This window comes from Schistocerca piceifrons, chromosome 2, assembly GCF_021461385.2.
Source record: "Schistocerca piceifrons isolate TAMUIC-IGC-003096 chromosome 2, iqSchPice1.1, whole genome shotgun sequence".
Taxonomy (NCBI): domain Eukaryota; kingdom Metazoa; phylum Arthropoda; class Insecta; order Orthoptera; family Acrididae; genus Schistocerca; species Schistocerca piceifrons.
Window position 1 is genome coordinate 680,289,885 of NC_060139.1, and position 27,981 is coordinate 680,317,865.

Sequence of the window (27,981 nt, forward strand, 5' to 3'; positions counted from 1 at the left end):
TATATAACCTGAGCAGGATGTTCAAGGAAGAGGAAGAGTGCCGTCTTACGGGTGGCCTCAGGGAGGCGGGAGAGATGGTGAATGTCATGCTCACTGGAAATCTGTTGGAAAACCTCTGCCTGCGATGCTGGTACCAGCGGTCTTTAAATACTATCACAGTTCGGATATGGGTGGGCACCTAGGTATATAGAAGACTGTCCATAAGAGCTGGGAATCCCTGACCTGGCCAACGCTGCATCTTGGTGTACGGAAAATGGTAAATCAGTGTTACGAGTGTAAGGTGGCCAAATTGGCATCTGATGTCTGCAGGGGATTGCTTCAAGCAACTTTGGTGAAGAGGCTAATGGATAATCTCTTCGTTTACACAGGTCCTCTGCCTTGTACCCAAGGTGGGCAGCCGTTATTTTGTGGTAGTGAACAGGTTTTCTATGTTTAGCTGGTTGGTACCCACTGGGAGGTTATGGCAAAGCTTCAGATATCTGACCAGAATCTTTTTACCTTGTTCTTGCCCCCGAGAGTTATCGTTTGTGGTAATGCCTCAGCGTTTGTATTGTTCTGAAAGTCCTGTTTCCTGTCAGGATTGAAATGCATCACCACGGCACGTTACTACCCCCAACACTCCTTTGCCAAACAGGTTAATTGGATTATATTTCACGTACTCGTTAAAGCCTGTACTATGGTAAGTGAGCGGGGTTCACCTTATGAGAAAGGATTTTTGTATAGATATCGACCGTGTGTACCTGAATGGTGGCAAATCAGACTTACACCCACTCTGTAATGACAATGATCCGTCAAGCAATTTCGAAATGCAATTACACGTCAGGATGGACCAAAAGCAACACTGAAGATGCTACCAATTTGATAATAATACGGTCGCCAGCCTAATTAGTTTCTTCCCTGTACAAGTTGGTAGATATTCATGCAAAACAACAAGTAGTAACATTGCATAATATAGTAAAATTTTAGAATCAGAAAATCTATTGAACTGATAGTTTCACGTTCTGTACTGATATGGAAATACCATGAGTGCATACCACTACACTACAATGTATACTACAAAACTTTATACTGTCTATCAATCTGATTAAAATCGGGCATAGGTTACCCTAGAAATATCACTTTCGTGCCACACACAAAATGTCAATCTTGATTAAGATAAAACACTGATAAATTTTGACTTTTATATAGGCTTTAACTTTTGCTGGTCAAACCAATTTAGAACACTTCAGAATTCAAATGAATAAAAAGGGAGGGGGAGGGGGACCCTTAAACTGTTATGATCACTGTATTAAAAAAAATTATTAATGAATTTATTATGCGTTCAAGATTTCCAGTATATAAGTTACTACTCTTTTCATCTTATTTACTGCTCATTTAAATACCTTTATATCTGTCTCGAAATAATAAACTTCATTACTATATCAATACTAAAGTTATCTTTCGACTTCGTTAGACCTTCGTTATTCATTTACTGGTTCATTAACAAAACATTTCTTTAAACACCATTCTAACATAGTTAGGTCTGCAAATAATCATTATTAACACAAATTTTAAATTTTCATTTCGGAACACTCGGAATGCACAACATTTGGAAAGCACCCTATCTAGGTTAGTTGTGAGGATAATTAAATGATGGGAAAGTTCTCGTAAAATTTAGGTTATTATTGCACAGTTCACTCTCTGATCCATACGAATACAGTACTAAAAGTTTCAACCTGCTAGTATCGATGCGGCGGTTGGCGAGCGGCAAGACGGCGAGGCACAGAGCACACATACAACCACAGCTATGGCTCTTGACGTATCGGCACTTTAATTCTTCTTAGCGCCGCAATACTTTTCCCTTTAGTGCCTATGTAATTTTGCCATGCTGTGTGGCGTTGGAACTGCATACCCGAGGCTCAGTGAAGCTACGTCTTCCAGGAGAGCCTCCTCGCTGCAGAAGGTGTTGCTCAAACCAGTGCCAAACTCCAACTACTACTGAGCCCGTAGTGCCGTGCAGTGCCCGCGTGCATTTTCCCGCGCTCGCCTGCCATCCACCTTTTACCGCTCCCTGACAGACCGGGTATTCACCCGAGGTATTGCATTCTAAATATCCTAACACATTGCCTACGTATGGGCCAGACGCACAGTTACAATTTTAAACATCTTACAACAGTTCCAAAATTTGTTACATTTCAATTCTATCACAATATTACTTGACATTTGACATAAACATTAATATTCACATTAAAACTTGTTTACAGTTTTCTTAACACAATGGCATGAAACAAAAAAGAAATGAAATCAGAACATGAATTACACAAGTTTATCGAAAAATCAGAAGAAAAAATATTATTTATATGTACAATAGTACAGCGTCGTTGTTGTTACAACCGGCAACCCTCATGTTCGGATATTCCCTCAATTCGCCCTTGTCCAACATCTGATCGATCCAGGACCTCCTGCCCAACGAGATTAGCCCGGAAATCATCAAGAACAACACGCGCAGGGTTAAGGTCGCTATCTAGGGCACACAAAAGGGAAGCAGTGCAGTAAAACAACAGTTGTTGTCTGGGGAATATTGGTATCGAGACATGCTTCTTGTAAGGGACTTTGCTGGTAGGGCCGAGGCGGGAAAGACATCGGAAAGGGTGTCACCCCGTTATGTGGGGGCAACGCAAGATCGAGACGAGAAATCAGAACTTTTGCCTTTCGTAGGCAAGTGCTCTGTCGACTGAGCCATCCACACACGACTTAACGACTCGTCCTCACATGTTTACAGAATTTTCCGAGTTAGAATTTCGATCCGGCAGACAGTTTTAATTTGCCAGTAAGTTTCGTGTCTGCCCACAGTCCCAGGTTGCGGGTAAGCCATGCCTCCACGGTATCCTTTTTCCAGGGATGCTAGTCCTGCAAGTTTCGCAGAAGATTTTCTGTGAAGTTTGGAAGCTAGGAGACGAGGTTCCGGCGGAAGTAATTCAGCTATAAGATTTGATGATAATACATTCCTCAGTGAATATGAGCAAAAATTATAGAACTTACTGATTGAAAAGAGCAGTTTAATGAGCGCAAGGCACCAAAAAAATAACGCAATGGGAAGTATTAGAAGTGAATAAGCAACAAATTTAATGACAACATTAGTTATCACATGGTATATGATGAGAAGGAAGTGTAACAAACGCATTACGGGTAAAGCAACGAAAGAAGGTATTCCTCGGTAAAAGAAATCTGCTATTTTCAAACAAATGCATTAATTTGAGGAAGGTATTTCTGCGAATCTGTGTTTGGAGCCCTGTTTTAATCTGCCGGGAAGTCTCATATCTGCACACACTGCAGAGAGGAAAATTCATTCCGTGGAATTAATCTTCGCTCTCTGGAGTTTACTTTACGGTTTTTGCATTGATGTATAGTCTGCGTGCTAAGAAAAAGAGACTGAAGTAGTATGATAATTTGTAAACAGGTATCACTTGTTGCTTGAGACAGACACGTCGAATAGACATGAAGGCCGAACGATGTAAAGCGACACTAAATGAAACGAGCATGGAAGGGCGATAATACAGAAGGTGAATGGTCGACTACGGTTTATATATAGAATTTTAGATAAGTGTAGCTGGTGAAGGTGACATATTTTTAAGAAATGCTCGTCTGTTGGGAATTGCCACCGGGCCGGATTAAAGGAGGACATTGAAGCAGTTCAGAGGTGTGCTGCTAGATACATTACCGGCATGACGGTTCAATCAACACACGAGTCTTAAAGAGGTCCATCGTCAACTTGATTCGGAATTCCTGGATGGGAAACGAAGTTCTATTTGGAAACATTACTGAAAAAATTTAGAAAATAGGCGTTTGCAACTGACTGCATAACGATTCGAACGCCGCCAGCGTACGTTTCGCATAAGGACCCTGAAGACAAGACAAGAAAAATTAGGGCTCGTCAGAGGCATATAGATGGTTGTTTTTACCCTCGCCCATTTCCTAACGGAGCCAACGGCTTTGCCGCAGTGGTAACACCGGTTCCCGTCAGATCACCGAAATTAAGCGCTGTAGGGCTGGGCTAGCACTTGGATGGGTGACCATCCAGTCTGCCGAGCGCTGTTGGCAAGCGGGGTGTACTCAGCCCTTGTCAGGCAAACTGAGGAGCTACTTGATTGAAAAGTAGCGGCTCCGGTCTCGGAAACTGACGTACGGCCGGGAGAGCGGTATGCTGACCACATGCCCATCCGTGTCCGCATCCAGTGACGCCTATGAGCTGAGGATGAGATTGACAGGCGGTCAGTACCGTTGGGTCTTCAGGGCCTGTTCGGGAGGAGTTTTTAGCTTTGCTAACGGAACATGAAAGAAAAGATTTGTAATGGTACAAGATACGCTCCGCCATACACCATGCTGTAAATGGAAAGCTAAGGCTGACACAGTCTTGGTCTTACTAATTTATTTATCAAAAATACATATTTATTTACATCCTTATTTACATAAATAACAAAATAACACTTAAATGCTCAACATCGGTGTAAGAGAAATGAAATAGAGCTTTAAAAGAGCAAGAGTCCGGCTGTGTGTGTGTGGCACGCTGTGCAGCTGCTTTCTCATCCGCTCACTTGCCCGGGAAGCTGTGCTGGACGTTGATGTAGCCGCCCTTGGAGGCGGGCCCGGCGGCCGGCCCGTTGTGCACGCGGCCGTAGCTGACGCCGGCGCCCACCCTGGTGTTGCCGTCCTTGCTGGTCCACACGCCGTCCGCCCGGCCGTGCACCATGGTGCCGATGCGCCGGTCGCGGCTGATGCCGCCGTCCACGCTGCCCGACAAGTGGCTCTCCTGCCGCTTCGGCGGGTTCTCCACCCTCGACACGAAGCGCCGCTCCCGCACCACGGAGTCCTAGAATAATGAAGACAATTAAGAAGCCACCCAATTGTCTCCTCTGACTCCTACAGCAATGAACGAGACCAAGAAGCTATCTACTTGTTTTTTTGAATATTCCGACGTCTAGCTAGAGGAGGGTGGGGAGGAGAGATAGAAAGAAAGAGGGGGAGGAGGAGATGTATATCGAGACGGGGCAGTAGGGGAGGGTGGGGGGACAGGGGGTGATGGATACGGAGAGGAAACAGGAGAAGATGGACAAAGAGATGGGGCACATGGAAATAGGGAGATAGGACACGAAGACGACGTGAAGGTGGTGCAGGAGATACGGATATAGGGAGAGGGAAGCAGGATGACATGGACAGAGGAGGACCAGGAGAGAAGGAGGAAGGAGGTGATGGACAGGGAATTGGAAGGAGGATGAGGTAGACAGAGAGGGGGAAGATGAGAGGGACAAAGAGAGAGTGGAGGAGGTTAAGGGCAGAGACAGGGGAGAGGGAATGAGATGAGCACAGGGAGGAGAAGAGGGAATTGTCATAGACAAGGGTAATGTACGTAGGAAAGTGGAGAGCAGAGCATAGATAATGGGGAAACTGATGGACAACGAGACTGGGGTGGAAGAAACGGGCACACGTGGTGAGGATATGGAGAGGGGGTGCAGCAGGAGGTGATGGGCAGATGGAGTGAGGACAGGAGGAGATGCACAGACAAGGAGAGTGGAGGAAGGAGGACATAGTGGGTGGGAGGAGGAGTTGGACAGGTGGAGAGAGGAGGTGGGGGTGGACAGAGAAATAGAGGAGGAGGAAATGAACAGAGATGAGGCAGAAAGGAAGAGAGGGGGAAGAGAGTGAGATGGAAAGAGAGAGGGGGCACGAGGATGTGTGTGCAACATACGTGCCGAAGGTACAGGTGCCGTAAATGTACACTCGAGAAGCTATGGAGCAGCAGCTAGTATGTAGATAACGAAGCATGCAAGGTCGGTGAGGAGCTAATAGAAACAGATATTCAACTCATAAGTCGCAGGAGTAATGAGGAGGAGGAGGAGGAGATTAGTGTTTAACGTCCCGTCGACAACGAGGTCATTAGAGACGGAGCGCAAGCTCGGGTGAGGGAAGGATGGGGAAGGAAATCGGTCGTGCCCTTTCAAAGGAACCATCCCGGCATTTGCCTGAAGCGATTTAGGGAAATCACGGAAAACCTAAATCAGGATGGCCGGAGACGGGATTGAACCAACGTCCTCCCGAATGCAAGTCCAGTGTGCTAACCACTGCACCACCTCGCTCGGTCGCAGGAGTAATGAAGCAAGTGAAGAAAAGATATATGACTAGGAATACAAATGTAAGGATAACGCATACCGTTGCTTTAGTAGAAAGGAGTCTAGTCCGTTTTTCAGTCCATTTATCTTCTCACACAAGAATGTACCACTGCTACATGGGTTTTCTTCTCGAATCTATGTGCCAAATGTGTCGATGGTTGTTTAGCTTCACTAATTTCTTTGAAGTGATAGTCACCCCAATGTTCAGTAGGATTTTGTGGCGTATTTTTGGTCGCGCCTGCATGTGAAAGCTGGAACGCTCCTCATCCTGGATCGCATGAGGATCGCTTGCAGCTGGCTGCTGAAGCATCGAACAGGATTCAAAAAGCACAGACGAGTTGCAGGTATCGCCAAACAGCGTTCATTTGCTTATTTTGCTGTTTCCTCCCAATTATTTTGCAATTTAGTCTTCGTCAGCAGTGAAAATTTGTTTCATTGGAAATGAAGCATAACCAGAATATCAAACGGGGGTATGGCCCGGGCCACTGAGTGTGAGGAGAAACCCATAAGATTCTTTCAGTGCTGCGCTTAAGGCCTTTCGTACTCTGGTGATTGTGTCTCAGTGAATGTGGCGCCACGCGATTGTTCAATACGAGGTATGATATCTTTCCGATAGTGTTTTTACTGAGTGTGACTACCCACTTCTTCAGGCCAATGAAGCACTCGGCTTGAATTCGTACTTTTCTGGCTGAACTTAGACGAGTTGCTGTCATGAAACATTTGAAATTACATGTACATTTTCAGTAATACGTCCGACTAGAAGATAAAGTAATAAAAATACCTTCGTTCCTTTTACCATTAGAGCAGTATAATTAAGTGTACAATGCGACTCAATTTAGAGTCAAGAACGTTATCAAGAACGGTCGAAGTAGCTAAAGAACAACAGTTTCAAGATTCATAGACGACGTAGCCCTCTTGGCCGAAAGCCGAATACCAAAACACACGTAGGAGAGGCCTAGGAACAATCATTAGCTACTATCATTTGAGTAACAGATAGCTGATAATTAAATAGCTATGTCAAGTTACTGTGGTTCATGGTGTGGGTTCCTGTAGTCATGTCCTAGTTCATGAACCACGGGCAACGTATGAGTGGCCAAGTAAGTGGTCCCGACAGTCGGGATACCAGTTACTTTGGAATAAGGCTGGGCATCTCGGACATATTCTGAGTCGTGGTCACAATGAAATGGGGAGCTATTAATATCAATGGGGGCTACTCTGGGAAGAAGGTAGAGCTGGCAGAGGCTGCAAGTAAGATGGGGCTGGACGTTTTAGCTGTTAGTGACATTCGGGTAAGGGGTGAGAAAGAAGAGGTAGTGGGAGAATACAAGGTCTATCTGTCAGGAGTCAAAGCAGGAATAGCACAATGGGGTGTAGGGCTTTACATCAGGAAAGAAATGGAACCCAGCGTAGTTGCAATAAGGTATGTAAACGAACGACTGATATGGATAGATCTGACAGTGTCTAGCAAGAAAATTAGGATTGTGTCAGTATATTCGCATTGTGAAGGGACAGATCAAGATAAGATGGATAGTTTTTATGAGGCACTCAATGATGTAGTTGTTAGAGTAAAGGACAAGGACAGTGTTCGGCTCATGGGTGATTTTGACGCCAGGATTGGAAATCAAACAGAAGGGTATGAAAAGGTTATGGGTAAATTTGGAGAGGATATGGAGGCCAACAGGAACGGGAAACAACTGTTGGATTTCTGTGCCAGTATGGGCTTAGTAATCACAAACTCCTTTTTTAAACATAAGAACGTTCACCGGTATACTTTGGAAGGCAGGGGAACCAGATCTGTCATTGACTATATAATAACAGATCAGGAATTCAGGAAGGCTGTGAGGGACACACGTGTATTCAGGGGATTCTTTGATGACACTGATCATTATTTAATCTGCAGTGAAATTGGGATTGTGAGGCCGAAAGTGCAGGAAGTCAGGTCCATATGTAGGAGGATAAGAGTGGAGAAACTCCAGGATAAGGAAATCAGGCACAAGTACATAACAGCGATCTCAGAAAGGTACCAGTTAGTTTAATGTAGTCAATTACAGTCATTGGAAAAGGAATGGACAAGGTACAGGGACACAGTACTAGAAGTGGCTAAAGAATGTCTTGGAACAGTAGTTTGTAAAAGTAGGATGAAGCAAACAGCTTGGTGGAATGATACAGTCAAGGCAGCCTGTAAAAGGAAAAAGAAGGCGTATCAAAAATTGCTACATACCAGAACCCAGGTAGACAGAGAAAGTTATGTTGAAGAAAAAAACAAAGCCAAACAGATAATTGCAGCATCCGAGAAGAACTCGTGGGAAGACTTTGGAAAAAGGTTGGAGACTATGGGTCAAGCTGCTGGAAAACCATTCTGGAGTGTAATTAGCAGTCTTCGAAAGGGAGGTAAGAAGGAAATGACAAGCATTTTGGACAGGTCAGGAAAACTGCTGGTGAATCCGGTGGATGCCTTGGGCAGATGGAGGGAATATTTTGAAGAGTTGCTCAATGTAGGTGAAAATGCGATCAGTAATGTTTCAGAATTCGAGGTAGAATGGGATAGGAATGATGATGGAAATAGGATCACATTTGAGGAAGTGGAAAAAATGGTCAATAGATTGCAGTGCAATAAAGCGACTGGGGTGGATGAAATTAAGTCGGAACTCATCAAATACAGTGGAATGTCAGGTCTTAAATGGCTACACAGGATAATTGAAATGGCCTGGGAGTCGGGACAGGTTCCATCAGACTGGACAAAAGCAGTAATCACACCAATCTTTAAACATGGAAACAGAAAAGATTGTAACAACTACAGAGGTATCTCTTTAATCAGTGTTGTGGGTAAAATCTTTTCAGGTATTGTTGAAAGGAAAGTGCGAGTATTAGTTGAAGACCAATTGGATGAAAATCAGTGTGGGTTTAGGCCTCTTAGAGGTTGTCAGGACCAGATCTTTAGCTTACGGCAAATAATGGAGAAGTGTTATGAGTGGAACAGGGAATTGTATCTATGCTTTATAGATCTAGAAAAGGCATATGACCGGGTTCCTAGGAGGAAGTTATTGTCTGTTCTACGAGATTATGGAATAGGAGGCAAACTTTTGCAAGCAATTAAAAGTCTTTACATGGATAGTCAGGCAGCAGTTAGAGTTGACGGTAAATTGAGTTCATGGTTCAGAGTGGTTTCAGGGGTAAGACAAGGCTGCAACCTGTCTCCACTCTTGTTCATTTTATTTATGGATCATATGTTGAAAACAATAGACTGGCTGTGTGAGATTAAGATATGTGAACACAAAATAAGCAGTCTTGCATATGCGGATGACTTAGTTGTGATGGCAGATTCGATTGAAAGTTTGCAAAGTAATATTTCAGAGCTAGATCAGAAATGTAAGGACTATGGTATGAAGATTAGCATCTCCAAAACGAAAGTAATGTCAGTGGGAAAGAAATATAAACGGATTGAGTGCCAAATAGGAGGAACAAAGTTAGAACAGGTGGACGGTTTCAAGTACTTAGGATGCATATTCTCACTGGATGGCAACATAGTGAAAGAACTGGAAGCGAGGTGTAGCAAAGCTAATGCAGTGAGCGCTCAGCTACGATCTACTCTCTTCTGCAAGAAGGAAGTCAGTACCAAGACTAAGTTATCTGTGCATCGTTCAATCTTTCGACCAACTTTCTTGTATGGGAGCGAAAGCTGGGTGGATTCAGGTTACCTTATCAACAAGGTTGAGGTTACGGATATGAAAGTAGCTAGGATGATTGCAGGTACTAGTAGATGGGAACAATGGCAGGAGGGTGTCCACAATGAGGAAATCAAAGAAAAACTGGGAATGAAATCTATAGATCTAGCAGTCAGGGCGAACAGGCTTAGATGGTGGGGTCATGTTACACGCATGGGAGAAGCAAGGTTACCCAAGAGACTCATGGATTCAGCAGTAGAGGGTAAGAGGAGTCGGGGCAGACCGAGGAGAAGGTACCTGGATTCGGTTAAGAATGATTTTGAAGTAATAGGTTTAACATCAGAAGATGCACCAATGTTAGAACTGAATAGGGGATCATGGAGGAATTGTATAGGGGGGGCTATGCTCCAGACTGAACGCTGAAAGGCATAATCAGTCTTAAATGATGATGATGATGATGATGATGATGTCAAGTTACTGGTGCTGGTATGAGAATCAAGTATCATATGAAGGACTGCCATGTGCCAGCTTGGTTACTAGGTTTATCAGAACGGTGAAAGACCAGGCAAAATGAAAATAGGTACTATCACTTTGCCGCTTCCTTTTAAAAAACTCTGAGACGCCTTCTAGGTAAAACTATCTCTCTGATAGGACAGATCACAACGGAAAATGTTTCAACACTGACCCCAAAAATCCTTACAAAGACGTCTGGCATTATCCATATGTTTTGGTAGTCAGTTCAAAAATCAGGATCAGGCTATACATCGCAAACTGTCTCTTCCTACTCAAGATTCAACCCGTCTGCTTCCAATACCAAAGAGTTTTACTAATCTCGCCTACGCAGGCACCCTCACGAAACATTCAATGATAAATGCGTCCGCACTCGCCACACTGGAGAACGGTAAAGTTCCGACGTCTACATACCTCTTCCACTTGAGCGGAACAAATGACAGCGAAGACGCTGATGAGGAGAAGAGCCAAAGTCGTCCTCATTGTGTGGTGTGTTTAGCGGGGCTGCGACTGGTCCAGCTGTCAGTCTGGAACAGAGGAGACAGAGAGCATTAGAAGCTACATAGTTTCATAATACATGATTATTGACGACATCGATATTTAATGTATGTTCGGACACATTTTCGTCACATTTGAAGCTGTTTTAAACAATTGCTTAGAAATCACTTACGCTGGTCATAATAAAGTTACACTGAGATACCACCACAATCAGCTACATTTCTTTCACGACTTTTGCCATTAAATAAAGTTCTTCCTGTCTGATGGCAATAATTTGCAGATGTAACTTTTACAAGAACAGTTCTACACGAAAGAAGTTTACTCCCACCTAAACATTAAATAGTACAGAAGCAATCAAATTCCTACTAACGACCCTTTTGTACATCAACCCCCCCCCTCCCCCCCAAGTCAAAACTGCAGTAAATATTCAGAATAGTTTAGTGCTTTTTATACACTAATACTACGAGGCCTTCCTAAAAGTTCAGTAAAACTGTATATTTGTATACCATTGGAAATCTTTATAAATCTACTCCATTTTTATTTATGAAAATAAAACATAAATGTATTTCAACTACTATGCAATTCAGATGTCAGAAACATTTCTTGACATCTTTGAGATAAAAGGAAGTTACAAAATTGATATATGGATGTGTGCTGGAATTAGGCTCCCTGAGTCTTTTCTGGGCAGCAGAACAAGAGTACTTTCCAAGCGTATTATTATCAGCCGTCAGAGCTAAGCTATAGATGATCCGACTGAATACATTTTGCTTTTTAAAGTCATTCTACTTATTCGAAATTATCTATCTAAACAGCCAGAGAAGATCTTTCAACTAATGTCTCCATTTTTCAGGCAATCCTTCTGTCGCCATTACTTTGGCTGATCACCTTGAGGTCTAAAAGCGCTTTTTGTGTTTGTAGTACACATTCTTTGGACCTGTTAATTCTGAACTCCTTCCATCGCTTCCATCCTTCACCCTCCTAGTCTTGATCTATTTCGCACATGCCCACCAATCCGCAGTAAGGGTTTTTCACTTTACATCTTGCATTTGCAGTCTTCTTCCTCTTGCATTATTTGTAGAATTAATTAACAATGTACTTTTGATGTATCGTATTCCAATTCGACCCTAGACAACTTCCGTATAGGATGTTCCAATCCTTCCCGAGACGACTCCCTTCTAGTTTCGACAGCATCAACACTTGTCTTCTACATTGAGACTTTCTTCAGTATCAGTAGTATTTTCATCTTTCCATTTACTTTTCTTCACTTTATTCTGAATCATTCTCTAGACAACACCCTTATAGCATATTCCAGTTCTTCCTCAAACAACTCCCTTCTAGTTTCCAAAGTATCAACGTTCTGCAATATCAAGTGCAACAACTTATTCTCAGTCAGTTCACCTTTCAGCAGTTTGAAGTCCATGGCAGTCGATGTTTTATGAAGATGATCCATTAGACTGTGTTTTTTAAATACAAGCGAACCTTTTTTGGAGTACCTAATTTTTATTACTATGCCAAGTACAATTTCTTTCATCTTCTCGTCCCACTCGCCGGAAAATGAAACTACGTTCTTTGTAACGTAATAGCATTATTCTCAACAGCATAAAAATTTTAAAAAGACATTTATAATTTCTCCAGGCTCTACACTATTACCTCTTCCGGTAAAGTCTGCTTACACAAAGAAAGAAACAGCAAAGATTCGTCTAATCCTGCGCTCCACTGCAGAGGCAGCGCGAGAAGGATCGATGGGCAAGCAGAGTGTTACAAGAGCCTATGTATTGGCTAGCTTTCGCCTCAGGTTTACTACGCAGTAGTGACCTAGACAATCGCTTGCTTGGGGATTTGTAGTGCTATACAGACGAATGTTGAACATTAGGTGGGTTGATAAGGTGTGCAATGAGGAGGTTATACGCAGAATCGGTGAGGAAAAGAATATATGGAAAACGCTGACAAGAAGAAATAACTTGATGGTAGTACATCTGTTAAGACAGCACGGAATAAATTAATGGTACTAGAGAGAGCTGTAGAGGGTACGATCTGTAGATGTAGACAGAAAGTAGAATACATCGGGCAAATAATTGAGGACATAGGTTACAAATTCTGCTCTGAGATGAAGAGGTTGGCACAAGAGAGGAATTCGTGGCGGGCCGCATCAAATCAGATCAAAAGACTGATGACTACAGAAACGGACAAACGATCTGTCTGCGCAGAGCGAGCACTTACCTCGTACAGTGCGTGTGTGCGTGCGCTGTGCCTGTGGTACAGTGCAGACGACGGCCGCTGGCCCGCTATTTAACGGCTGTGGCCTGGCCGTAGGTGCATCCCCTCCGAGGGCACGTCGTACTCTCTGGTGCTTTCTGTGTGACGCCGCCAGCGCTGAGACCTCCCGGAACATTGCGTCATCAACCGAGCAGCGGTCGGGCCCTCTGGTTCTCGAGGCGGGCATTCGTTACGAAATTGTGCGTCTCACACACCAATGAAACGAGTATTAAGCAAGTTGTCATAGTGTGGTTTCCACAAATTGGAGATATGTCGTTGGCCGATGATAGTGTGCGGCATCTTATTGTCACTGAAGAACTAAGGTCGCCATTAGAACAAATGCATTTTTTATATGTGGTTGGCCTGCCTTGTCATACAGCACACATTTATCTATAGGAAGAATCAGTTATCGATGTGAGAAATGTTGCTTTAATTACATTAACTTAATATATTATGAGATATGAAAGTCACGTACAGCAAAAAGAATATTGGTGCGGAGTTTGTCATAAAAGAAACAGAACTGTTCGTATTATTAGGCAACTGTTATTCGTGGCGGAGTAGTGTTTGCACTGTCTGCTTACGGCTAGCAAATTTCTTCAGAGTAGATCAGTTCAGTATCACACATGAGCAGTTTTCTACAGACGTTCCCTTTGTCCTCCTAAAGCCAAAATAGCTGCGGAGCTCCTGACCAGCGTCTCGTACAGCATTATGTAGAAATGTTGTTTAGTGTTAGTAACGAATGCAAACGTGTGCAGAATAAAAGTGCAAATTTGTAAGGAACCTCCACTAAACGAATTTTTTGTAATCACACAAATTTGCTGCAAACAGTCTCATGTATACTGATTCAGAGCTAATACACGATATATTCTAGTGTAACGCAACAACACTTCTGTGGTAACCAGGCGTCGCTATAATAGATGTTTAGTCTACTTCCAGCTGGTTCAAATGGTTCAAATGGCTCTGAGCACTATGGGACTCAACTGCTGAGGTTATTAGTCCCCTAGAACTTAGAACTAGTTAAACCTAACTAACCTAAGGACATCACAAACATCCATGCCCGAGGCAGGATTCGAACCTGCGACCGTAGCGGTCTTGCGGTTCCGGACTGCAGCGCCTTTAACCGCACGGCCACTTCGGCCGGCTTACTTCCAGCTGTTCCCGAATACGAGACTGTGGGCAGAACTAACGTAAGCAGTTGTGTTAGTCTTCTATCTTTTCTGTTCAGTTCTTCGACTTCCGAGAATTAACAGAGCAGCATGAGAGCTGCATTTTCGGACTCAAGACCACAACAAGACATACCGGGTCTCGAACAGATCGTATAGTGAGGGGCACAGTGTTTCTGTGATGACAGTACACCGTAACTTATTAAGTACGAATGTCTTCATGTTCAACTTCGTGCTAGATAAAAACTAAGTGCCAACCGAGACTCGAATTTGGGATTCTTGCCTTTGGAGATGAGACACCGGTGGAAGTAAAGCTGCGAGGAGAGGTCGAGAGTTACGTTTGAGTAGCTCAGTCGCAAAAAAAAAACCTGTAGAGCACTTATCCACGTAGGCAAAGGCCTCGAGCTAGAGTCTCGATCGGGCACATAGTTTTAATCTGTGAGGAAGGTTCATCTCAGCACACACGACGTTGCAGCGTGAAAATTTCATTCTTTCATGTTAACATGTATAGTACACACTCTAGATTTTTTCTCCTTTGAAAACAACCAGTGAGCCATAGCAAAGTCTTCCTAAATTTAGTCGTAGTTTTTTACAAAAAATGGGAAAGGAGTACTATATTAAACCTCCTGTCGTCACAGACGTCATTGGAGAAGGTACTCGTTCAGTTTGGACAGTTCTGGATAACGAGGTAAGACGTGATCCGGAAAGATTTCATGCCCCTCAAATACCACTGTGCCACTTCACTCGCTGAGGACGATATTAACTGCGACCTTCACTGATGAATGACGTTTACGATAGTCCCTCCATCTGCAAATTTCCCTGTGGAAATTACGCCTGCCTCGTGTCAGAGAGGGGTAGCAGGTAAACCGGTTGTAATGAATAACATTTATTTTGTGAGCGTTGTTTGCAGCTATATGAATAAGTTGCATTATTCACTCAAACTGTGCTGCCTGTGCTTGTAGCTTGTAGGTTATTGTTTGGATTTCAGCAAGGAGCTATCGATATTCAATTTAGAACCACTCATGACAGCGCAGCAGTCTTACATGCTTAAATGTCTACGATAAACATTGTTCGTCTGTCACTGTTATTTTACATGTATTCATATCGTAACAAATAGTTAACAGCATATAGTCATTGTTTAAAATCGTGGTTCTGCCAAGAATGTACTACTTTTCTCAAAAGTCAAATTTTTGTTTAAATTTTGGGTTTAATTTGTGGTGAAGGCTTGCAGACTCGGCTGAAGTGAAACTGAAGCAGTAGGTAGTGCAGAGTGCTATGGTACGAGACGGCGAGGCAGACTGCCTGCCAACTTATAAGATTGTTATTCTCAGTTCTGTGTGTGAAAACTTGTAGTTAGTTCGTCACCTTCGGCATGTTGAATGTCATCCACTTAACGATTGCTCTGTGAAGACACGTTAGCTACGTCAAGCTTCGTTTCTTCTTCCTGTTTTGTTATACGTATTTCACAGGAACGCATTACTAGGTTCAATGCCACTGTCCGCTGAATATTCTAATCTTGCGTGCTGTGCCCAAAGATTCTTAAATATATGTAGTATATACGAATTTATTCTCGAACTGAATGAAAAATATGTGTAAAAAACGAATACAACAATTTTTCTTGTGGATATACCATCAATTATGGTGTCAATGTCTGTAGCAATAGAGAGAAAAAAGTAGAAGTATTTAAAGATTTCTTTAAATAAATGGTAATTGAGATTTCCATTAGAAATACAGAGCGTTAACGATGGAAATAATGTCATTCCAGGATGTTGTCTTGTGGACAACTGTATTCCAACCTTTTCTGTATAGACACCTTGATTCGCTCTCATCCAGTTCTGTGAAATACGTCTCCTCCTTTACGGAATTGCTGCTCAGAAGAAGAAGACCTTAACACCGGAACATGGCTTTTATTATTCTCCTTCTTAAGAAAAGAGACAGACAAGACAAACAAAACTGTAAACATATCAGCCTATTCTCCGTAGCGTACAAGAAATTCTCTACAATTATCAGCAGCCAAGTCGAAAAAGAGATCTAATTTCAATCAGTTAAACGGACGATCAGCTTTTATACGTGAGTATAGGTCAATGTATCACATGAGAGTCGTGAACTAACTACAGAACATTGTTTTTGACTGAAACGTACACAAAAACCCTTAAGGAAGAAGGCACTGATTCACTCTAAACACATCAGTGCTATACCTTCCATTACATTTCACCAGTTAGCGGACATCACGTAACTGAATGAAGAAACAAGCTGCTTTTCCCAGTAGCCCTAAATAAAGTTTTCAGTGGAAAGTAAGAAGAAAGACGTTTTAACTGATCTTCTACCTTGGTGTTGGCGGTGATGCTGTGTTGCTTGCCTCCAGTGCAGATAAACTTAAAATTGTGCAAGTTTGAAAGTAATGAAAGACAGCTTTAAAATAAATTATAAGCTCGAAAAGAATATAGTACAAATGAACACTGAATAATTTGGTCGCTTACTGTGTTTAGCAAAATCGAAGACAAATGTTGGAATGTGATGATGAGACGCAAGGAGAGGACAGTAAAAATAGCCTGGAACGTTTTTAGTTAACTGAATGAAGTCTTGCTTTACGATCACTAAGTCTGGAAAGGGAGGTTTAAAGCCTCTATTTTGCCTTCATCTAGTGAGACAGGGACCTTTAATGCAAAAAGGGATTCAAATGTTAGTACTGCTCAGCGAGCAGTGGAGAGATGTGCATTGACAATTACTGGGAGAGACAGGGAAATAAGCGGATGGATCAGGGAACTGAGTGGAGTACAAGATTGTATACGTAGTGCAAATTGAACTGAGATTTTTTTCTACGTAGTGCAAATTAAATGGAGATTTTGTAAGGCTTATTATTTCGTAATTGTGATGTGATTAAATTATTACCATTAGGGTCAGATAACGAACGAAGCCGGTAATCATCTAAAACATATCGCAACTGTTATTTTAATGAATAATGTGTTATAATTTTCGAACAGTTGCTTTGTGTCTCTGTAGATACTATGTCTGCCCCTATAAAAATGGAGATAGGCGAGACATGTAGTCGGATACTAGGCGTACCATGAAAGTTCTTTGCTGAATTCAAAGAGAATATGGATGAAACATATCAGAAAATGTGAAATTAATGGCAAACTGCTCATAATTATACCCGTAATAAGAAAGCGATTGGGGGGGGGGGGGAGACATTGTCAATTCAGCGTTACGTGCAAGTGCATATATATATATATATATATATATATATATATATATATATATATATATATATATATATCACCTGTGTCATTCCGAACTGAGTACATTCGTACGTTTATCTTTACTAAGCAGTATTGAGTTCGCTTAGCAAGGTCGTAATGGTCCTATCACTTCCTAAGTTCAATGTAAAGAAAGTTTCTGATATGGAATTTTTTATTGCCTTGATCGCGCATAGGTACTCCTGATTAATAGTTTCGATAGGACTAAGGTGCCATCTTTGTATTCACACTGTACTGGTTATGAACTCATGCTCTGCGATAAAAGGAACTTTATTTCCTTAATAAAGAGAGAGTAGGACATTAAAAATGTAACTGTGACATCATAACAAGCGCCCCATGTGCCTGGCTTGGCTGCCGGCTGTATTTCATGTAGCTACGTACAATCAGTATGTAGTGCTGCGCGGGGTAACCGCCCTGCCACGGTTCGCGCGGCTCTCACCGTCAGAAGTTCGAGTCCTCCCTCGTGTGTGTGTGTGTGTGTGTGTGCGCGCGCGCGCGCGCGCGCGCGCGTGCGTGTGTGTGTGTGCGTGCGTGCGTGTGTGTTTGTGTGTGTGTGTGTGTGTGTGTGTGTGTGTGTGTATGTATATATGTGTGTGCGTTGTCCTTAGCGTATGTTGTAGCTAGATTAAGTAGTGTGTAAGCCTAGGGTCCGATGACCTCAGCAGTTTGGTCCCATAGGAACTTAGCACAGATTTTCAGTATGTAGCCGCAGCCAAGCCGGAAGACATGGGGCGCTTCTTGATGTGCCAAACCTGTACGGTTCTGTCTTGCCGTAAGAACTCGTTTTATTATGAGTCCGTTACGACGGTACGGAAGCAAACGTATGTTTTATCGCACAGCATGATTTCATAATCTGTACACTGTGAATCTGAAGATGACAGCTTAGCCCTGTCGAAACTAGTAATCCAGTGTACCTAAACGCGATCAAGGCAATACAAAACTTCAAATCTGAAACTTTATTGATACTGAATTCGTTAAGCGCTCTCCAGCCGACTAAGCCAGGTATTTACAATACTTCCAAAATTGTTTCACAGACAGGTTAACACATTGCGCAAAAGAAACATCCTGCACGGAGAAACAAAGGATATGGGAACAAATAACAACAGTTTTGTTACTGACCGCAACTGCCGTCTCCAGTTGACGCAACCGGCACCTAAGGTAGCGGAGTGATATGATAACTGTGCGCAGGACGGAAGGTACGACAAAATTCGTGCTCTGTCGGATTGTTGCTATGGCAGCTGTCCTGTAAACAAGTAGCTGTCACCCACTGGAAAATAACGTGAATCGAGGACAGTCGAGATTTCAAACTAATCAAATAACTTAATTAACAATTAGGCTTCGAATAGCAAAGAAAACAAGACGGAAATGAGTGTCATACTGCAAAATTCTTCATTTTTAGTTAGAAAATTGCTAGAATAGGTGGAAATTGCGTTGTCTGACCACTTGCACCTAATATAATTCATGTGTTCACTAAATTAAGCACAACACAGTCACTTATTTACATGCATTTGCTCTATCAAAAGATGATTACCATTTTTACTTATGAAAACATAGTACACGTTAAAGCAGTTCAGTAAAATGGAAGGATACATGTTGTGTCTATAAGCTCCAGTAGCGGAAAACTAATACAAAATAATAGGCTGAAGCAATGAGCCCAAGTAAATTTTCATTCTTATACTACACAGGTGGCCCCAACAGAGTATTTACTAAGGTTATCTTGGTCCCTGTGGAAGTACTGTATTGGAGAGCAATTTCATTATCATTCAATTGTAGTGGAGCCCTGTGCATTCATGCATAAAGACTGTCGGCTTAAAGGTATCGGTATTCATCTTGGGACATCGTGTTCTGTGTTATTTTCATCTGTTGTCGCAATCTCTCGAGCGCTGTAGCCAATCAGGGCAGGGTTAGGTCACTCTAGAACAATTTCGTTATCCTGCAGTTGCAACGGAGTCTTGCGGGTCGTGTACAGATATTGTCATCCTAGAGGCGTCAGATGTCAGCTTGTGAGATAGTGTTCCGTGTTTCTCTTAAAACGTCTCAACAGAGCCATTCCATAAGAACTTCCCATTATGAATTATATGGCCCACCTTGTAACTGCGGTTGAGCGTATGAATCGCCCTAGAAGGCTTGAGTAGGTTGACTGGCGGCAGAAAAATGTTTTTTCTTGCCACAAAACCAAGTATTTTGCAAAAGGTCATCAGTGTTTGATTATATCATGTCATTTATTATGTTCCACGTTTCCACACATATACCTATTCGTTTCCCTAAACCGTCTTGTGTCTGTGAATGTGAACAAATGAGCATTTGAAGGTCTTTTCTAGCAATATGTGGTGGAAGTTGAGTTGGTTGACGTCTGCTAGAGCGAGGGCTGAGTGGTCGCTGCTTGGAAGGGAGAGCAGGATGACCAACTCTGGATCCTAGTACCTGGGCAGAGAGGTCTATTCTTTCTGGAGATGGTATTGTTGGTTTGTCAGGTTGGTGACGGAAGCTCTCTCTGGTTTTCATTTTCACGTGGTAGCCGGTGGAACCTTTGTGGAGAGGAAGGCATTCTGTTGCTGGTTACTGGTGAGTAAAGTCGTGGTCCTGTGTTGCTCTGCTAGGAACGTCCGAAGTTTGCGTTTTATCTGTCGTAAACAGCCTGAAACATTTACGTTCGCTTCATCTGAAACGCTATGCGTCTTCTAGTGCCTTTGTGCTATGAGGTAGCAGTAATAGCTGACGATTATGTGCAATTTTTGCGCTGATCAGACTTGGCTTTGTTCCTGTAGAACAACGTGGTGCAATTCACGCACCACAGAAACTTTCCGGCATGTTTAAGTTAGAATAACTTGCCCATACTTCGTGTGAAAAGTAAGGGTGGTTATTTCTTCATGCGTGCGCGTGTTTTCAATTTCTTTACGCCTTTGATCCCTAAGCTGATCGTCGTGCCCTTTCGTGTATAATAAGTTTCTTTCGGCGTGACTTGAAGTAATTACGTTTATGATATTATTTGTGAATTCTAGGAGTTTTCATACAAGTGCGGAAATCTGGTGGAACAAATGTATTGTCTGGGAACCACGTGGAATAGGTGGAGGCCTTCAGCCGGACCAGATTATTCCCCATCGATCTGATTTATACGGCTGTATTCTGTGACAGAAATGCACTCTCTGGGCCCACTTTCCTCCTCTGCATGCGAGTGCTGGTGGTGGTTTCTTGCTTCAGCCCATCCGAGTCTAAACTAACTGAGTGTACGGCAATTTCCTTATTACTACCTGTCCTTTCCCTTCCGTTCAGTTTCACAAATGTTACGATCTTCTCATTAAAGAGAAGCAAGTTATTTTGTTCCAGGGCCAGGCAACCGTTTTTCTCTTATAAAGTAATTGATTCCCTCTATTATTGAGCAGTTAACTGAATACATCAGTGATAAGTTGTACACCATCAACCCTGTGTATTATTTCACGATCGTTAAGTTAATACCCGGTTTCAATTGCAAAATCAATACGAATGCTCTGTTCGTTTTCATGTCTTTTAACGAGTCATTGCATAAGGGCAGTAATAAAAGAGAAGATGAAAGTTACCAGAACAACTTAATTAAATGATAAGAGAAAAAGGGGGAAAACAATTGTAGATCCTTTTTTCATAAACAATTTCCAGCCCGGTCGGTTCTCTTGTCTTAAGAGTCGACTTAGGCTGGTGGCGAATTACTCGTAGTTATAAGTCTGAATGCCCCAAAGTACTAAAAGTAGCATACTGATTCATTCGTCCTAGGTCAAGTTGCCAGTGCACTCTCTTTGCAAGACATAAGCATCCTACTTACACTCATCCCTTGTCGATACAAATTCAAGGGATGTTACCAGAGTTGGGTCCATATGGGCGAAGTTTCACTAATCTTCAGTTGCAGTGGAGTAGTGTAATTCGTATTGTCCAGTCAGCTGTGTCGGTTGTCATCGTGGGATGACGATGCCCCGTCAAATCCCACAGATGCTAAAGAGGGTACAGGTCTGGGAATCATACTGACCAAGGGTTTTGATGAACATCCTGGAGCCTGTGTTCAGTAATGAGAGAAGTTACAACGATCCTGTTCCCCTTTTCCTACACACAAATACCCCTGTACGTAAATTTTTTCAAGAGTTTTGTTGCGTGCGTGAAACAGACTAACATCGCTTACATAGAGTGTAAAAGCGTAAGCGCGAACGTGAACAAATATATTTGCAATTTGGACACTATATTAAGCTATAATGCTCGCTTTGGTTAATCTTGACCTCGTCTTTACCTCATTAAGATTTAATTTGGCTATCAGTCTTCTTTTGAAGTGTTCAGTAGACGAACAATTGCGTAGCTGCATTTACCAACAAAGGATTCGAAGCATTCACTACGCACCATAATTTCTGTTTTCCGTGAACGTAGTGACTATATCAACCACTCGAACAGGAACAGTGACTAGAACTGTGCTATATTCACCTTCAGAACTTCCTGCTGAAAATTAAAGATACTATTTGCTATACAGTGGCGTCACATTTTGAAGGAACGAAGTTTGAAAGTTAAATCTGTTCATTCAAGTTGGAACTTGTTCAACTTAGTTTTTAATGAAATAAAAAATTGCTTTTGGGTACCAGAATGAAACTGAAAAGATATTTATTTACTTGATTTGAGCCTCTTTTCTAACTCTTTCCAGAATTTTAAAGTTAATTCTTCCCATTGGAATAAAGGTAATGTACTCTCCATACTTTAAGAAAATGACTTTACGGAAACGATATACTGATATACACTCCTGGAAATGGAAAAAAGAACACATTCACACCGGTGTGTCAGACCCACCATACTTGCTCCGGACACTGCGAGAGGGCTGTACAAGCAATGATCACACGCACGGCACAGCGGACACACCAGGAACCGCGGTGTTGGCCGTCGAATGGCGCTAGCTGCGCAGCATTTGTGCACCGCCGCCGTCAGTGTCAGCCAGTTTGCCGTGGCATACGGAGCTCCATCGCAGTCTTTAACACTGGTAGCATGCCGCGACAGCGTGGACGTGAACCGTATGTGCAGTTGACGGACTTTGAGCGAGGGCGTATAGTGGGCATGCGGGAGGCCGGGTGGACGTACCGCCGAATTGCTCAACACGTGGGGCGTGAGGTCTCCACAGTACATCGATGTTGTCGCCAGTGGTCGGCGGAAGGTGCACGTGCCCGTCGACCTGGGACCGGACCGCAGCGACACACGGATGCACGCCAAGACCGTAGGATCCTACGCAGTGCCGTAGGGGACCGCACCGCCACTTCCCAGCAAATTAGGGACACTGCTGCTTCTGGGGTATCGGCGAGGACCATTCACAACCGTCTCCATGAAGCTGGGCTACGGTCCCGCACACAGTTAGGCCGTCTTCTGCTCACGCCCCAACATCGTGCAGCCCGCCTCCAGTGGTGTCGCGACAGGCGTGAATGGAGGGACGAATGGAGACGTGTCGTCTTCAGCGATGAGAGTCGCTTCTGCCTTGGTGCCAATGATGGTCGTATGCGTGTTTGGCGCCGTGCAGGTGAGCGCCACAATCAGGACTGCATACGACCGAGGCACACAGGGCCAACACCCGGCATCATGGTGTGGGGAGCGATCTCCTACACTGGCCGTACACCACTGGTGATCGTCGAGGGGACACTGAATAGTGCACGGTACATCCAAAGCGTCATCGAACCCATCGTTCTACCATTCCTAGACCGGCAAGGGAACTTGCTGTTCCAACAGGACAATGCACGTCCGCATGTATCCCGTGCCACCCAACGTGCTCTAGAAGGTGTAAGTCAACTACCCTGGCCGGCAAGATCTCCGGATCTGTCCCCCATTGAGCATGTTTGGGACTGGATGAAGCGTCGTCTCACGCGGTCTGCACGTCCAGCACGAACGCTGGTCTAACTGAGGCGCCAGGTGGAAATGGCATGGCAAGCCGTTCCACAGGACTACATCCAGCATCTCTACGATCGTCTCCATGGGAGAATAGCAGCCTGCATTGCTGCGAAAGGTGGATATACACTGTACTAGTGCCGACATTGTGCATGCTCTGTTGCCTGTGTCTATGTGCCTGTGGTTCTGTCAGTGTGATCATGTGATGTATCTGACCCCAGGAATGTGTCAATAAAGTTTCCCCTTCCTGGGACAATGAATTCACGGTGTTCTTATTTCAATTTCCAGGAGTGTATATGCCGATTGCATACATATTGCAAGAACTATCTACTATAATGTGAACATGGCATTTGTGATAGTCATAATGAAACGGGAAGTATAAGAAGAAAATTTGAAGGTAGAATTTCCATTTCGTCATATGTAATGGCAAGTAGAAATAATAAGTCAAATGCTCTGTATGTATTCCATCAGTTTACAGATCAGAAGATGACAATCTTAACTGTTGAAACCGATCATCAATAATAAATAATATTGAAGGAGACCCTGGCTATAGTTACGGAAATAAGTTTTCCTCAAGTGATGTAGCAAAGCGACCCATCAATAAATGCGTAATACTCTGACTCTTTAAATTTAAGGAAACACTGCAGCTACCGTTGCTGCTGCTACAATCATAGTTACAGCTGAACGTATGATTAGAAAAATGCAATCGATTTCGAAATCAAAAAATAACGCTCTGTAGTGTAAATGACAATATACTCAACAAAATACACTTAATCACAAAACGATTTGAATTAGGCCTGGCTCTCCTTTACAAAATGACCATTAAGTATTTCGTAGTCTGCCTTGTTGTGTAGAGTGCAACTGAGGTTGTGCATCGGAAAAAAATACATACACACATACATACATGAACATAAACACATACACCCACACACACATTATTAATGTCTGTTCATCCAGACAAGCAAATAAAAAAATAATTATCAGTACAAGTTAAATGCGACAACTCACATAATCATAGTCAAAGATCTCGTTTTATTATAAACACAATAAATTATTCGTACCGAATCTGGCGCACATAATGGGGCACTGCGTATGTAGTATCATCACACTTTGTGAACATCTCATGTTGAAGACCAGTTTCTGAACTTCATGCAGTGTTCAAAATGTTCTTATTTGTTTCCCATTTGCAATGGATCATCCGAGAAATCGTTCCGAGCTATCACTCTGTCTGTTATACACTCCTGGAAATTGAAATAAGAACACCGTGAATTCATTGTCCCAGGAAGGGGAAACTTTATTGACACATTCCTGGGGCCAGATACATCACATGATCACACTGACAGAACCACAGGCACATAGACAAAGGCAACAGAGCATGCACAATGTCGGCACTAGTACAGTGTATATCCACCTTTCGCAGCAATGCAGGCTGCTATTCTCCCATGGAGACGATCGTAGAGATGCTGGATGTAGTCCTGTGGAATGGCTTGCCATGCCATTTCCACCTGGCGCCTCAGTTGGACCAGCGTTCGTGCTGGACGTGCAGACCGCGTGAGACGACGCTTCAACCAGTCCCAAACATGCTCAATGGGGGACAGATCCGGAGATCTTGCTGGCCAGGGTAGTTGACTTACACCTTCTAGAGCACGTTGGGTGGCACGGGATACATGCGGACGTGCATTGTCCTGTTGGAACAGCAAGTTCCCTTGCCGGTCTAGGAATGGTAGAACGATGGGTTCGATGACGGTTTGGATGTACCGTGCACTATTCAGTGTCCCCTCGACGATCACCAGTAGTGTACGGCCAGTGTAGGAGATCGCTCCCCACACCATGATGCCGGGTGTTGGCCCTGCGTGCCTCGGTCGTATGCAGTCCTGATTGTGGCGCTCACCTGCACGGCGCCAAACACGCATACGACCATCATTGGCACCAAGGCAGAAGCGACTCTCATCGCTGAAGACGACACGTCTCCATTCGTCCCTCCAATCACGCCTGTCGCGACACCACCGGAGGCAGGCTGCACGATTTTGGGGCGTGAGCGGAAGACGGCCTAACTGTGTGCGGGACCGTAGCCCAGCTTCATGGAGACGATTGCGAATGGTCCTCGCCGATACCCCAGGAGCAACAGTGTCCCTAATTTGCTGGGAAATGGCGGTGCGGTCCCCTACGGCACTGCGTAGGATCCTACGGTCTTGGCGTGCATCCGTGCGTCGCTGCGGTCCGGTCCCAGGTCGACGGGCACGTGCACCTTCCGCCGACCACTGGCGACAACATCGATGTACTGTGGAGACCTCACGCCCCACGTGTTGAGCAATTTGGCGGTACGTCCACCCGGCCTCCCGCATGCCCACTATACGCCCTCGCTCAAAGTCCGTCAACTGCACATACGGTTCACGTCCACGCTGTCGCGGCATGCTACCAGTGTTAAAGACTGCGATGGAGCTCCGTATGCCACGGCAAACTGGCTGACACTGACGGCGGCGGTGCACAAATGCTGCGCAGCTAGCGCCATTCTACGGTCAACACCGCGGTTCCTGGTGTGTCTGCTGTGCCGTGCGTTGATCATTGCTTGTACAGCCCTCTCGCAGTGTCCGGAGCAAGTATGGTGGGTCTGACACACCGGTGTCAATGTGTTCTTTTTTCCATTTCCAGGAGTGTAGTTGTAGTAGTGTGACGATTTGCTGTCATTTAGTATCTTACAAATGTCCCACGACGACAAATTGTCGTTGCTCACTTGTTGCATCCGTGACCACAGTAACATATCCATTAGTACAATCACTGTTAAACATTGTCTGTCATGTAACATGACGGCAGAGAAGCGTTAAACAGGATTGTCAGGTCTACGAAACTAACTGATGAAAGTAAAATGTTCCTAGAGAACAGTCTCAACAAATGTAATGCGATTGGAACTACATACACCAGAGATTTGTGTTAGTTTGATATAATGAAACCTTTTGTACCGAGCGAGATGGCGCAGTGGTTAGCACACTGGACGCGCATTCAGGAGGACGACGGTTCGAAACTGCGTCCGGCCCTCTAGATTTGGTTTCCCGTGAATTCGCTAAATCGCTCCAGGCTGATTCTGGTATGGTACCTTTGAAAGATTACGGCCGATTTCCTTCCCCGTCCTTCAAGCATTCCTTGCTCGAGCTCCCTATCCAATTACCTCGATGACGACGGAACATTAAACCCTACTCCATCATGTATAAACGAGATGACAGGAAAAAAAGCGATTTCAATGAATCGCACAGTCAAACTGCCGCCCACAGAAAACAGTTAAGGCACTATGAGCAAGTCTCCTTTTGCACTGTTCCGCGGGATATGTGGAGCAGACCAGGGAAGGCGGAGAATCCAGACCCGTCGTGTTACGTGAATTATAATGGTTTGGACGGAGAAATTTTTCTTCGGAATGAGACGCACGGTCGTACTGAGAGTAATACTAGCAAGTAATGTTTGCGAAATAATTATAGGTGACCATGTGAAGGATAAACTGCTCCGTTACAACTCACAAATCGATATTCTGCTCTTCCGTATTGGCAAGGTATTACCTCCACATTTGCCGTTGATTTGGCACCTCTTCGCTGATTACACTTGGCCCAAAGAGATGCACCTCATCACATAAGCACGTTCAACCTACGCATACTCCGTCTCTTTGATATTTTAGTAGCTTTTTCTTTCATACACTGTTCCATACACACTCCAAACTTTGGGTTCATTGAGCCGTTCGTTCTGGCTGTTGTAATTTTCATAACCGTTAACGCTTATAAGAGGCAGTCGAGCAGTATCGGACAGCTGTTTCTCAACTCTGGGGCTAATTGAAGCGCTTGAAACGCCACTGAAGACTTGACTATGGAGCAAGGATACCTCTCATGTTTTGATTCAAAACAATAATAAGTTTCGGAATGGCAACAAGTTATATGTAAAAGCATCCTTTAAAATATTTTAAGGCTCCTATAATTGTGAAGTCAAATAGTAAACTATGAAAAGCTGAGTAACTGAGAAATTTTGACTGAAAATATCTGAAGCTTGCTTGAAATGGAGTCTGTGAAGCTCACGCTACACGATGTGAATTCCAGGTAATCGGTTTAACTTTATGTTAAATGTTAGCCCTGAATGCTGTGAACCTTTGTTTACCAGATCTGTTGTCGTCAATACAAAATAAATGATCACTGAATAAAACGCATTAGACTTTATCTGTCAAATCTGTTTGAATTCACAATGTAGCACTCCCATAAAATATTTCACTCCAATCTTGCTTCTTTATAAAAAAAAAAAAAAAATAACGATCTGAGTGTCAAAATTAAGCGATGTGCAAACGGAGGTGGGATTTCATCAGTACTCTAAAATGTTATTCAGCACAGAACTCGCGATGTGCAGTGCAAGTGTGTAGTCAAATAAAACCAAGAACACAAATGAAAAATCCGGTACTAATCTCACCGAGAAAGAAATAACTGAATAGGCACTTAAAGTTTTGACTCAGAATTATAAAGTCATAGCAGCTATACAGGTTGCCACACTTCTCACACATCAACTAATTCGAAATATCTCTCAGAAGACTGGGTTGAGTGCTACATTTCCTGGTGTTGGGCCCATGACAATTGTGCCCTTAAAG

The 27,981-nt window shown here is 43.5% G+C and overlaps 1 protein-coding gene and 1 pseudogene across 1 annotated transcript; one reads left to right on the forward strand and one right to left on the reverse strand.

Annotated features, from left to right (window-relative positions):
- The first annotated feature begins 3,962 nt into the window (after nucleotides 1-3,962).
- On the forward strand, nucleotides 3,963-4,080 carry LOC124778740 (annotated as a pseudogene).
- Nucleotides 4,081-4,436: 356 nt separating this feature from the next.
- On the reverse strand, nucleotides 4,437-13,150 carry LOC124777573. Its single transcript, XM_047253028.1, has 3 exons — nucleotides 13,040-13,150; nucleotides 10,736-10,848; nucleotides 4,437-4,849 (listed from the first exon to the last, which is right to left on the reverse strand). The coding sequence occupies exons 2-3, from the start codon at nucleotides 10,802-10,804 to the stop codon at nucleotides 4,571-4,573; spliced, it is 348 nt and encodes a 115-aa protein (XP_047108984.1). The 5' UTR covers nucleotides 10,805-10,848; nucleotides 13,040-13,150; the 3' UTR covers nucleotides 4,437-4,570.
- Nucleotides 13,151-27,981: the final 14,831 nt, after the last annotated feature.